The sequence below is a fragment of the Trichosurus vulpecula genome, chromosome 5 (assembly GCF_011100635.1).
Source record: "Trichosurus vulpecula isolate mTriVul1 chromosome 5, mTriVul1.pri, whole genome shotgun sequence".
NCBI lineage: Eukaryota > Metazoa > Chordata > Mammalia > Diprotodontia > Phalangeridae > Trichosurus > Trichosurus vulpecula.
In genome coordinates, this window is record NC_050577.1 from 104,998,069 (window position 1) to 105,010,514 (window position 12,446).

The following is a 12,446-nucleotide window of genomic DNA, read 5'->3' on the forward strand; positions in this document are numbered from 1 at the left end:
GAAGGAGACTCTAAAGATCATGTTCTCCAATCCAGATAGGAGTAGAAATCGCCTATCACCCCCCACAGGAAGGAGGTCCTCTAGTTTCCTTCTGAAGACTTCCAGAAATGACCACCTCTTGAGAAGTCCATGCCACCTTCAAACCTCTAATTGTTGTTACATTTGTCCTTATACAGAACTGAAATTTGCCTGGAGACTTTCTGTATGCATTAACTTCTCCATCTAGTTCCACAAGCTAAATGTGGATGGCTTCAAAATCCAAATTGGCAGCCTTCTTGGGTTCTGGACATGCAATGCTTCTGACTATTGGACATTCCACACAAGGAAAACCTTGAGACACCTGAAATTCAGTACTGCCAAAGAAATCCCATCACCTTCCCCTTCCCATGTTTCTTTTTCTTCTAATTATTATTACTGATGCCAGTATTATCCCCATTACCTAGTCATCAAACCTGAACTCGTCTAGTCACTCATTCACGTTATGCTGCATTCAAAATGCAAAGAAACCTGAATTTTGAGTCAAAAGACCAGCGCTCCAACACTGACTATCCCCTTCCTACTCGTGTTATTAAACGTAGGTCACTCCAAAAAATCCTCACTTTTCTCTTCTGTAAAAGGAGAGGATTGGATCAATGACCTCCAAAGTCTCTTTCAGGTATAAATTGATCATTCTCTGATACAACATGCAATATTTTCCCATTTCCCTGCTTTTGTTCAAATTATTCTCTGTCGAAAGTGCCCTTTTTCCTCTTGCATGTAACATGTCAACATCTTCAATCCTACCTCACCCTTCAAGATACCAATTGTGCTCTCTCACTCTTCTTAGCTCCTCACTCCTGGGAGGCCAAGTGTTTTCTCCCTTCTCTAAATTTTTATAGCCCCTTCTTCCTACCTCCTTTCTGTCCTTAGCACACACACAAACACACACACATACGTATCTTGTCTCCACTTTTAGATTAAAGAGAGCCTGAGAGTACGGACCATGTGGTCTTTTATTTCTCTATTGTTGTTGATAATGAGTCCAGTGATTTGTCCATATCAAGAGCTTCATAAATGTGTACTGAATTTTACTTAGATTTCTACTGGGACTCTCCTATTCAGAAATCTCCCAGAAGTCTTAAATTAAGTGGGGTCGGAAAAGAAGCCTTCATCTTACCCATGGCGTTGCTGTTCAGCAGGAGCACTCCATGGGCATTGCCATCCTCTTCCAGACCCATGTAGTAGGGGTGCACACCATAGGAATTCAGCTTATACTAGGGCAGCAGTTGAAAAGAGATCAGCCATGGTTTACACACAAAAAAAACACAAATGAAAATGGATAATAAAGCTGGATCCATAACCTTCCTTGGGGGAGGTTCAACGTCTCAAGGAAAATGAATAAAGAGAGGATGATTCAACTCAATATGTATTTATAATTTGATTAAACACATTCATAACTACCCTCAAAAGACAAACATGATGCGAAGTTATACGTGGAAGCTATATGGGATTCCATGCCGTCTTGGGGAGTGAGGGAGGAAAATCTGGAACTCAAAATTATGTGGAACCGAATGTTGTAAACTAAAAATTAAAATAAAAAATAAAGTCCTTTATAATGTGGTCTCAAAAATAAAAGACAAACACGAACTTGGATAAACTGAAATAGGGCCAAAGAAAACAATATGTATGAATAGCTACAAGCCACATAATACTCCAGTTGTGAACACATACCCCTGGGGGCTGGTCTCGAGAAAACATGCCCCATGTGTGCCAGTTCAGGTTCCTCCGGAAGGTCGTGTGCTCAGTTTCTCCAAAGCCATAGATGTAATGAGATGGGAGGCGGGTGGAGATACGTAGGAACATGTCATTAAAGGTAAAGCCAGGGACCTGGGAATCCCAACTGAAACACAAGAACAGATCAAGACTCTCACAAAGGTTCATTTACTAGACTTAAGGACAAAGTTTCTGAAGCATCTGTTTCTTTGGCTGACAGGACTACAGGTAGTTACAGGAAATGGCTTTTAGATATGAGCAAGAGGCCTTGGTACAGTAGAAAAACCTAGGATAATACAACAACAAAAAAAGTAGAAATAGTTCCTATCCGTAGGAAGCTCATAATCTAGATAAAGAAACAACACTACTAGAGAACAACACAATGAATAGTACTAGGTCAACACAATCAAATATACTTGAGGCAGCTAGGTAATGCAGTGGATTAAATGCCAGACCTGGCAGCTACATGACCCAGTGTATAGAGGGCCTGGCTGGGAGTCAAGAAACCTTGAGTTCAAATCTGACTTGTGACACTAACTAGCTGTGTGACCCTGGGCAAGTCACTTAACCACTGTTTACTTCAGTTTTCTCATCTGTAAATGGGGGTAGTAATAGCACCTAACTCCAAGGGTTGTTGTAAGGTTCAAATGAGATAATAAATGCAAAGTGCTGAGCCCAATGCCTGGTCCAGAGTAAGCATGACATTAATGTTAGTTGTTATCATTGTTATTAATATTATACATGAATTTATTAAATAGCCCAATCCCTCAAACAGAAATCTAGTTACATCTACTCTCTTATCCTGCTCCCCCCTTCTTTTCCCTACCCTTTCTCTACCCTACCATTACCTGCTTAATTAGGGCACACCAGCTGTTTCTCAGGGAAACTCACGTTGGTCTTTTTACAACAGGTCCAACTTAACAACATGCAATAAACCCAAGAGCTCTGGGGAATTCATTCAAGTTTCTGGTAAACTTGAGGACTAGAGAAAATGGTGCCTGGAAAGATCCAGTTTATTACTGTTGTTACTTTGTTGGCACAAATTGGTACTCATTTGGCTTTTTCTCTCTGGATTATGAAAAAATTGGTCTTTTCATCATGTTCTACAGCTTCCATTTGGAAGAAACCCCAGGAGTATTCGGTCTAGGTCTTCCCTGCATCTGGGCATGTACAATGCCTAATCTCACAGCTTAACCTTATGATAGAGTTGTCTTCTCTACATCTGGTGAATGATTTTCACATTTTTGTCATGACAAATAATAATGCAGAGTACTTTTCTGGGTCTTATACTTGGTAGAATGAAAAAAATCCTTTTTTTTTAACTTTCTCCCACTCTGGACACAAATCACACATAGTTCACAAAATTTTTTAGTGATGAAGAAATTGACAAAAGCAGAATTTGTCCATAAAAACTTAAAGTGAGGTCCTATATATATATATACATATATATACACATATATACATATATACACATATATATAAATATACATATACATATATATATATATTATATATATATTATACACACACACACACACACACACACACATATTTCCAGGTCTCTCCCTGACAGATTCAGTCCCACTCATAGGTCACACATCTAAAGGGTGTTAACATATTTTTACAAATTTATACAGATAATGCGTATGGAAATAGAAGAGACAATATAGGTTTCTTCCAGTAGTAATATTCCATCATCATGGAATCCTTGAATGGAGTCATGGAAAACATTACACTTGAAAGGAAGCTTATACATTCGCTGATAAAATTGCCTCAGTGTATGGATTAAAAAACCAAAGCCAAGGCATGTCAAGTCATTTGTTAAATCCAGATCACTACTTTTTGGTGACCAAACCCAGTAGCTGATTCCATGATTCCAGAAATCAGGGTCAAGTCAAAATGTGGATTGCCCCCTTATGCCCATACATATGGAGCACAGAAATACTTACATCACAGTGCCTGTGCTTTTTCGGCGGACCTCAATTCCAAATGGGTTTTCCTTGATGGTCACCTCATACAGAAGATTTTCAGGTTGGCTGATGGGGGAGCTTGGAATATTTAAAGGCACTGGGACTTCATACCTTTTGTTGTTGGGATCATCGATCTAGGAAACAGAAAACCGTTGTCTCCATAAATAACTTGGGGCTCACACCTCTGTACTCCTAGAATCAGGTTCTACCAATTGAATGCTGACATGATTCCATGGTTGTGGAGGCTCAATCAGCTTTTATTCCTGAAATAATCCATGCATGGCAAGAGGAGTACTATTGGGGGGCAGCTAGGTGGCACAGTGATTAGAGCACTGGTCCTGGAGTCAGGAGGACCTGAGTTCAAATCTGCCCTCAGACACCTGACATACTTACTAGCTGTGTGACTTTGGGCAAGACACTTAACTCCAACTACCCTGCCTTCCCCACTCCAAAAATTAAAAAAAGGAGTACTATCATTCAATTTCCACTTTTCCAGTGTACATTAACCCCTTTGTTTTAATGGAAAGGCTGATAAGGCCCCTTAGTAGCTCTACAATGAACTATAATTTATTTGTCACCCTAAAAATCTTACTAGATTACATATAGTATTCAGAGCAACAAGTGTTACTACAACGAGACTGTAAGGTGCTTGAGCGTAGCCCCACTGCATGGCATATACTAAATACTTAATAAGTATCCTTTCATTCATTCATTCATTCTGGTGAAGTTAGAAGTTCTGTAATGCAAACCTCATTGTACAGATGCAACTAAGGCCAAAAGATCTGTGTCTTCCACATGTAATCTCTAATGTCCTTTCTACTTCTAGATCTATGATCCTATGATGTGTCTACTCAGCAAACAAGGATATGAACTTCACCTTAGGCAGATAATTTTAGTAGAACCACCCTCCAAATCAGATGTTTTACTCTGCTGCCTGCATTATCAAGTTTGGCCTTTCCAAAGACTAATTTAGAGATGAAACTTTATTTGGGGAACTGGGCGTAGAGTCCCAGGGAATGTTTATTGGTCTATGTAACAGTAACAGATTATGAGCTCCTTGATGGAAATCAGGTCATTCATGCCTCTCTTAACCAGTGCCTAGTGTACCACAATGTATACAAGAAGCATTTGCATACCTCATATGAATATGGTTGGAAAAAATTAAAGGGAAGGGGGTGACAATAGTGAATAATAGATATAGAGCATTTCATACTTTTCACAAATCTTTCCATACATTACCTCACTTGAGGTCAATCACAATCCAAACAGGGAAATACCCTAAGGATTAACAATCCCATCTTACAGATAAAGAAATGGAAGTTAAGTGGCTTCACAAAGGTAAGGCTTCTACTCAATATGAGGAAGGAGATTTAAATGGATGTCTTCATGACACCAAGTACAGTGCTCTATCTGTTATGGTACACTGCCTCTCAGAAGATCTATGAAGCAGAGGTGAGAATTCGGTTGTCTCTTGCATGATGTACCCATTGAGACTGAGGTAGGGAGAGATTAAGACGGCCCGATTGAAGAAAAAGGGGGTTTCATGTGTGATTCACTTCTTGTTCAAGTACAAAATCATGGAATTCCATGTCAAAATACTATTACAAGTGTTCCGTCGCTTCCCTACCTATCATAATGTAACTTAACCTTCAGTGAGGGAAAAAAATACCATGTCCACCATGACAACCCAAGAACCAAGTGTTTGCTTTTTCTTTCAAACCTCTCATAGCCTCAACACTTTAAACCACTCCCATCATACTTAAAATTTCCTGCCTCATAGCTAGTTTTCTTTTCTGACACTTCCAAGCCCAGCAGAGCACCTTGCACATAGTGGATACTAAATAAGTTTATGACCAAGTTGTCTCGTCCATTATATTGTAAATTCCCGGAGCTCAGGAATTGCTTTTGCCTTTCCTTTTATCCCCACAGGTTAGCCCACTGCCTAGCACATAGTAACCACACAGTAAGTCCTAGCTGATTGAGTTGCTAATTGAATAAATATTGCTGATTCCTACAAACCTCTCTGTTAACAAGAGTCCTAAGCTGAACATACCTTGAACTGCAGCATGTTGTTTGTATGGAAAGTCACCTCCAAGCGAAGCTCGTCTATGGGAGTAGAAGGATAGTGGCTGTCTCCAGGAATTCGGGAGATAGTTGCTGTTAGGCCTGCTGGTGTACTCTGAATGTTAGAGGCAGTATAATAATATTTGGTGATATAGCAATAAGGGACTCCAGAGGAACTGGTTGGCTGAAAAATAAAAACATTAGAAACTCAGCAGAATTATAAAAGTGGAAGAAAAGTAGGTCACATCTAGCCCCATTTCCTTGCAATAATTCTCTTAGATTCTTGTCCAGTACTTTTCTTAGGCAATTCTTCCTAACAATTTTTCTATCCCGTTTAATGAGGTTTAAGTCATTGCTTTGTTCACATTCTGTGGGTACAGAGAGCTAACAACCTCTATCCACTTCTCATATTCTTCAATCATCTGTTCATTATTCCAATTTCAATATTGTAAGTCCAGAGTGAAAAGATGCCAAGTCCCATCATGTCTTCCTTCACGATTCAACATTTCTCACCTAGATTCTCTCCACTCACACAGCCACCTCTGTGATAGAATCTCATCAATTCATACTCATACTGTAATAATAATATTCTTTTTTAAATTATTTTTTCTAACTTTTTTACCCCCCTTATTTACCCACTTTTCCCCACAGAACTGTTGCATATAAAATGCTATTTTTTAAAGAGAGAAAGAGAAACTGAGAAAGAAAAAGAAAGAGAGAGATGAATAAAAGGGAGAAGGAAAGAAAGAAATAAAACTGGAGAGTTTGAGAAAGGACAGAAGAATAGAGGAAGGAAAAGAAAAGAATACGAAAAATCAGTAAAATTGACCAACACATAAAAAATGTTAGAAAATATTCTCAGTTTATAATACTTATGGAATTTCTCCCTCTTAAAAATGGTTAAGTTGGGAGTGTCTTCACATATTTCTTGTTTTACAAATTTACTGTTCCTATTCAGTCATTTCAATCACGTCTGTCTCCTTATGACCCCATATGGGGTTTCTTGTTTCTTGTCCAAGATGGAATGGTTTGCTATTTCCTTCTTCAGCTCATTTTATAGACAAAGGGAACTGAGGCAAACAGAGTTAAATGACTTGCTGAGGGTCACACTGCTTGTAAGTGTCTCAGGCTGGATTTGAACTCAGGTCTTCCTGACTCCAGGCTCTGTGCTCTAACTACTGTCCCATCTAGCTGAACTGAAATATACATTTATTTTGTTTCCCTACCTCATGTCCCTTTGTCCTCAATCATATTATCCATTTAGGAGCCACTTAGGAGCCTTTTCCTGAAGGAAAAATGTTACATATGTTTCCATACTACTTAACTTCACACTCAATGTCTCCATGTTACATGTAACATCACATTAAACTCCAGTAATTTTCTATCACCTGCAGGATCAAATTGAAAATCTGCTCTTTGCTATCTAAAGGCATTTCACATCCTGGTTCTTTCCTACATTTCTAATCTACTTACGCTTTATTCCTCACATACTCTATGATCCAGTCTCAATGACAGGACTGTAGTCTAGTTAAATCACAGTCATCTCCATCCCATCTGCATGCCTCTAAACTGGCTGTCTTCCACACCTGTAATTCTCTGTCCCTTTACCAGACTCTTGGACCACCTTCTCTTGGAGGCCTTTTCCAGTTACACCCCAACCTCTGCCAAGCTGTTAGAGCATTGCTCTCTTAAATTACCTTCGATATACTCTACACTTATCTTACAGATAAAAAATTATTTACACATTGTCTCTTCAATTGGAATGAGACAAGAGTGAGGACAAAGGTTTTGTTCCTCCTTTCTTTGTATCCCTGATGATTAACACAGTGCCATGCACACATTACACATTTCATAAATTCTTCTTTAGTGCCTGATATGCATTGTCTTGTCAGCACATGAGATTGTAGAAGTTTGCCTGAAATGTTATTTTCCCACAGAAACAAAGTGAACTACAAAAATGTGTATATTTCATTACAGTTTTCAAAGTTCTTTCATCCTTTAACTGCTTTAATACTGCTAATGACCCTGTGGGATAAATATAACAGAATTCCTAATGCTCATTTTACAGATTAGAAAACTGAGGCTAAGAGGCATTATGGGAATGTCCCATCCCAGAGCTGGGAAACATCAGAGCTGGGATTTGAAGAAGGTCTTTTCTAGTTCCAGGTCCAACATTCATTCAATTACTCCCCAGCTGCTTTCTTTCCAAGGTCTTCCCTTGGCTTCTTCTTTCTTCCACACTTCCCACCCACTTCTCAGAGAAGTCTGCCCCCCCTGCTTTTCTTATTTTGAACCCAAAAATAGATCAATAAGAGTAAAAACCAAGAGCCCCAATTCCTCATACAATCCTTGTACCACAAGGAAACTTGTGAGTAACATGTCAGTCTTTTACAGTTTGCCCAACGCTCTGCTATCCCAAGGATTTGCTTACACAAGGGTATGATCTAGACTTACACTGAGTCACAGAAGCAATACAATTCACTCCCTGGTTCCACAGGGGAGATAATTCAGCAAAGTCCAGGGCTAATTTTCATTGAATTTTAACACACTAATATAGTGGCATGGGCTTGGTCGGTATGGAGAATGGTCCTCCAATTTCACATACGCCCACAGATAGGAAGCTTCTTGACTTCATAGGGTCTTCTAGAACTGAGAGGTCTTACCCTTATTTACACCTTTACCTGATTAGCTAAACCTGAAGCATATAGAAACCAAAAACCCTACAGAGATACCAACAGATACCACGTGCTTGGTAATAACCAGTTGTCTCCTTAGTATTTCCACAAACATAAACTTCTTTACAATGGAGACATCAGGGGTCCTTATGCAGCTTACAGGGAGACACTGAATAATCTTGGCCATGGTTGATCCCTCTCCTGCTTGTCCTGGCAGAGATTTGCCTCTCATCTCTGTCTAACCTTCTTTATCTTGCCTAATCTCATTAAAATGGGGGAGGAGGCACCAATATGATGAGTTGAAAGTGAAGTAAAGGAGAGAGGGACAAGCTTATAGTCTTTGGAAGTGTGTGTGTATTTGTTTTTGTGTGTGTAAAATCTTACCTCCCAGGCACAGTTGCGCAAAAGACAGTTTTCTTCATTGACACCATCTTCATCAGGGTAGCAATCAAACTTTTCTGTATCTGTGATGTCATTAGACCATCCCACCGTGTATTCCTTCCCCAATTCAAGGTGAAGCCCTGTGATGTTACCGACCTGTCAAGTCAGAATGGATGTTGCAAGTCAGGGAGAGTCACCATTTCTATCATGCAAAGAATCTTTCCTTTGACCACACACAAAACTGGTCCTCTTTATCACAACTCTGATGTAATCACGTGGTGTTTTTCCCTTCCTTTCTTCTCCCATCCAAACTAAGAATTGCTAAGATCATATAACATGTTATTTCACCAAAAAAAAAAATAACCTAGCAAAGTTTCTTTGGCAAAGAGCTGACCTTATGTTGAGCAAAGCTGAATCGTTCACTCAATCAGTCCTGCACAAACAGGGGACTGGACAAAAGGAACTCCAAATTCCTCAAAATTTCTAACTCGGGTTCTATGACTCTAATCTTAGATACTCATTCAAAGCTAGATAGTTTTAGAAGGCTTGATAGAACAGTGGGAAATAATAAGCAAAATCATTGTGACCCTTTCATAGAATCCATTGAATAACATGTTATCTTTTGAACCAGACGGTAAAGACAGGTTTCCGTTATTATCTTCCTCCTCTTGGGTGCAGCCCTCATCATTCTCAATGGAAGCCTAGCTATTCCTTTCTGTCAAATTCTATTGCATCCATTCAAATGTTGAGAAGTACATTACAGAAATCTCAAGGGGTCAGAAGATTTTCAAAATATTACAACTTGGGGGCACCTCTGAAGAAATGTTTTCCCAGTGAGAAAGGTTTTCTAAATCATTGTCAGGAGCCATGCTCCAAAAAATCTTCCACAAAATTGTATGGTGATGAGGGATATTCCCATTTCACATATCTTCAAATTACAATACAAATTAGACAAAACAGTGAATGGAAAAGTGGAAAAGAATATCTAACCTTAGCTGGGGTATTAAAAAATAAGAGTACTTTTAATAACATCCAAAGGGATAAATATTAATGAATAGTGAAGAAAAATATTGCTGGTGGTTTTCCTGAATCTAGAGTTTTCACACTATAGAAAGGTTATTTTGGGCTTTCAGTCAATAATTGGTGTAAAATAAAGACAGCCGGGGAAAAGGGCAAATGGAGAAAAAGCAAGCTGGCATTTGCTTGTGGACATTTTTGGAGGAAAAAGCAAGCTTGATACATGACAGAGACTTCTTGGTTTTAAAAGAAGGCAGCCTGGAAGTTAATGTCCACTTAGCTCTAAATCCTCTAACATCTACATGTTCATTCCCAATCCATTCTTATACCTGGAACATATAACAGTGACCTCGAAGAAGCAGGAAAATCTGAAATAATTTATGATGTCTTCCGTATACATGGACTTCTAAAATGAACTTTAGTAAGATGCCCATTTAAACATCAGTTAATATGTAAAATATAAATGCTGATGCTTAAAGGTGTGAAACAGGAAAACCTAGTTTATACAGAACAATTGATTGGCTTAAATGCACAATAAATGAGAATGATGGAGGAAGTATTTACCTTTGTCGCAGAATCATAATTGATCTCAGCATTAGATTGGACTGGAACATTATTTTCTGTCACAACAATATTAACTGGTTTGATGTTCAACCCAAAGATTTTGATCTCTTCAAATGCTAGGCCATCTGGATCATTGTAGTTCATGTGCACAACCTTGACATCTAGGCGATTCTAAAAGATACCCAAAGACAGTGTCCAGGTTATCCTGCCCTACATCCAATTCTGTAACAATTACATTCTCCAAGACACCCAAAGGACAATGATGTCTATTTTACTTCCTCTGGCAAGTGGAGGGAGAGATTGTATTGGGAGGGAGGGAGAATAATAGTCCTAACACATTAGTAGTGGGTCTCTTGCTTTAAATCAAACAAGCAGCAGCTCCATCAGGGAGATGGCTGAAAAGACTGGAATTCCTTGCTGTGTTAGAATGGATGCTATCATGAGCCTTCTCTTCTCCACTCAGTAATGAGAAAGCTCATTAGCCTGATTGACATGAAATCAAGGACTAAGTTCCCCATGGTGGCTTTAGACAGCCACATTGGAATTCTGGCTGCTGGTACACTCTCTGGATTCTCTAGACATTTACTCAGTAGAAGGATGAGCTTTCCAAGTGATATGTCCAGTTCTGTCCAACTTCTCTGTCCAAGCGACCCAAGAAACCAAAAGAATTTCATATTGGTAAAAAAGGACAAGGTCTGTGAATCTGTGTAGAACTTACGCATACTTTGTCATACTCTAGGAGAGGACAAAGAAGGAAAGAAGGCTGGACATCAGTGGAAGTGAATGAGCCCTGTGATTTCCTATTGTTATGAAACATAGATTGTGGAAACTATACCAGGCCAGTAACTCATCTGTAACTTTCTGTCATAAAGAGCTACCTGGTGCACCAAAATGTTAAATAACTTTCCAATGGCCACACAACTCAAATGTGTCAGAAGCAGGACTAAAAGTCATAGCTTCCTGATTTCACAGATGGCCCTTACCCATTATAACACACAATCTCTGTGAATAAATGATTCATGTATTTATATGTCCACACATGTTTCTATTTAGAAATGTTACCATAGAAGTAGCAAGATAGTGACCACAAACTGCTCTCTACATACTTTCATTTAATAGCTCACAGGTTGTACTAATAAGTGTCATACGTGCAAAGATATATATTTTAGTCACTAAATGCAAAACTGGTTTTAGTGATGTCTTTGTCTAAAAGAAACTCTCCATCACAATTCCATCACTTGGAATTGAAGCAAATTTTTTGAAAGTGTTTGACATTCTCTGATTTTCATTTGAGAGTTTGAGAATATTCTCAGGTTAACAGAAATTCTTATTTAAAGTTGAACCGAGAAAGGAGAGGAGGACATATTACATGTGCAAAGGAAAGGAGAACATATTACATTCCAAAAGTCAGGATATTGTTTCACAAGACTGTTTGAATTACAGATGAGTGATTAAAGCAATCATAGTGGTTACAACTTCTGACAGGTTAGGAGCTAGAGATATTAGATCAACTGCATTTGCGAGCCAGAAGTGAACACTAAAATGACACTTCCCGAAGGAATTTAAAAGGATTGTCAATGATCATGAAGTCTTGGGTAATAAACTGAATTTCATAAGGGCACAAGCTGTATTTTCCTCATTGCTGCCCACTGAAGGAAGTGATTATGGAAAGGAAAAATTAATTTGGTAACTGAACAGGCAACTAAGAAGTTGATATCTCAGAATGATATTCATATAGCAATGAGGGAACTAGTTGATTAGCTGTGCGACTTTGAGCAAGACACTTAATCTCTTTTTCTCTCAGTTTCTTCAACTCTAAAATGGGGATAATCATAGCACCTACTTCACAAGGTTATTGCCAGGATCAAATGAGATGATACTTGTTTAAAGAGAGGCCTTGTTTAAAGAGGGCACAGGGCCTGGCCCAGAGGTGCTACATGAATACTTATTCCTGTTCGTTTTCCTAAAATGCTTTCAAAAAAATCAGTCAAGGAGGGGTTGAGGGCATGGTCTCTAGGAACCC

The 12,446-nt window shown here is 38.8% G+C and overlaps 1 protein-coding gene across 1 annotated transcript in view; it reads right to left on the reverse strand.

Moving 5' to 3' along the window:
• Positions 1-12,446, reverse strand: part of LOC118851010 — a 269,319-nt gene that overhangs the window by 111,614 nt on the left and 145,259 nt on the right. Inside the window, exons 92-97 of the mRNA XM_036760604.1 lie at positions 10,424-10,594; positions 8,846-8,998; positions 5,776-5,970; positions 3,702-3,856; positions 1,711-1,879; positions 1,157-1,253 (exon numbers count right to left, since the gene is read on the reverse strand). Coding sequence (XP_036616499.1) covers positions 1,157-1,253; positions 1,711-1,879; positions 3,702-3,856; positions 5,776-5,970; positions 8,846-8,998; positions 10,424-10,594 — 940 coding nt within the window. The remainder of the gene's footprint in view (positions 1-1,156; positions 1,254-1,710; positions 1,880-3,701; positions 3,857-5,775; positions 5,971-8,845; positions 8,999-10,423; positions 10,595-12,446) is intronic.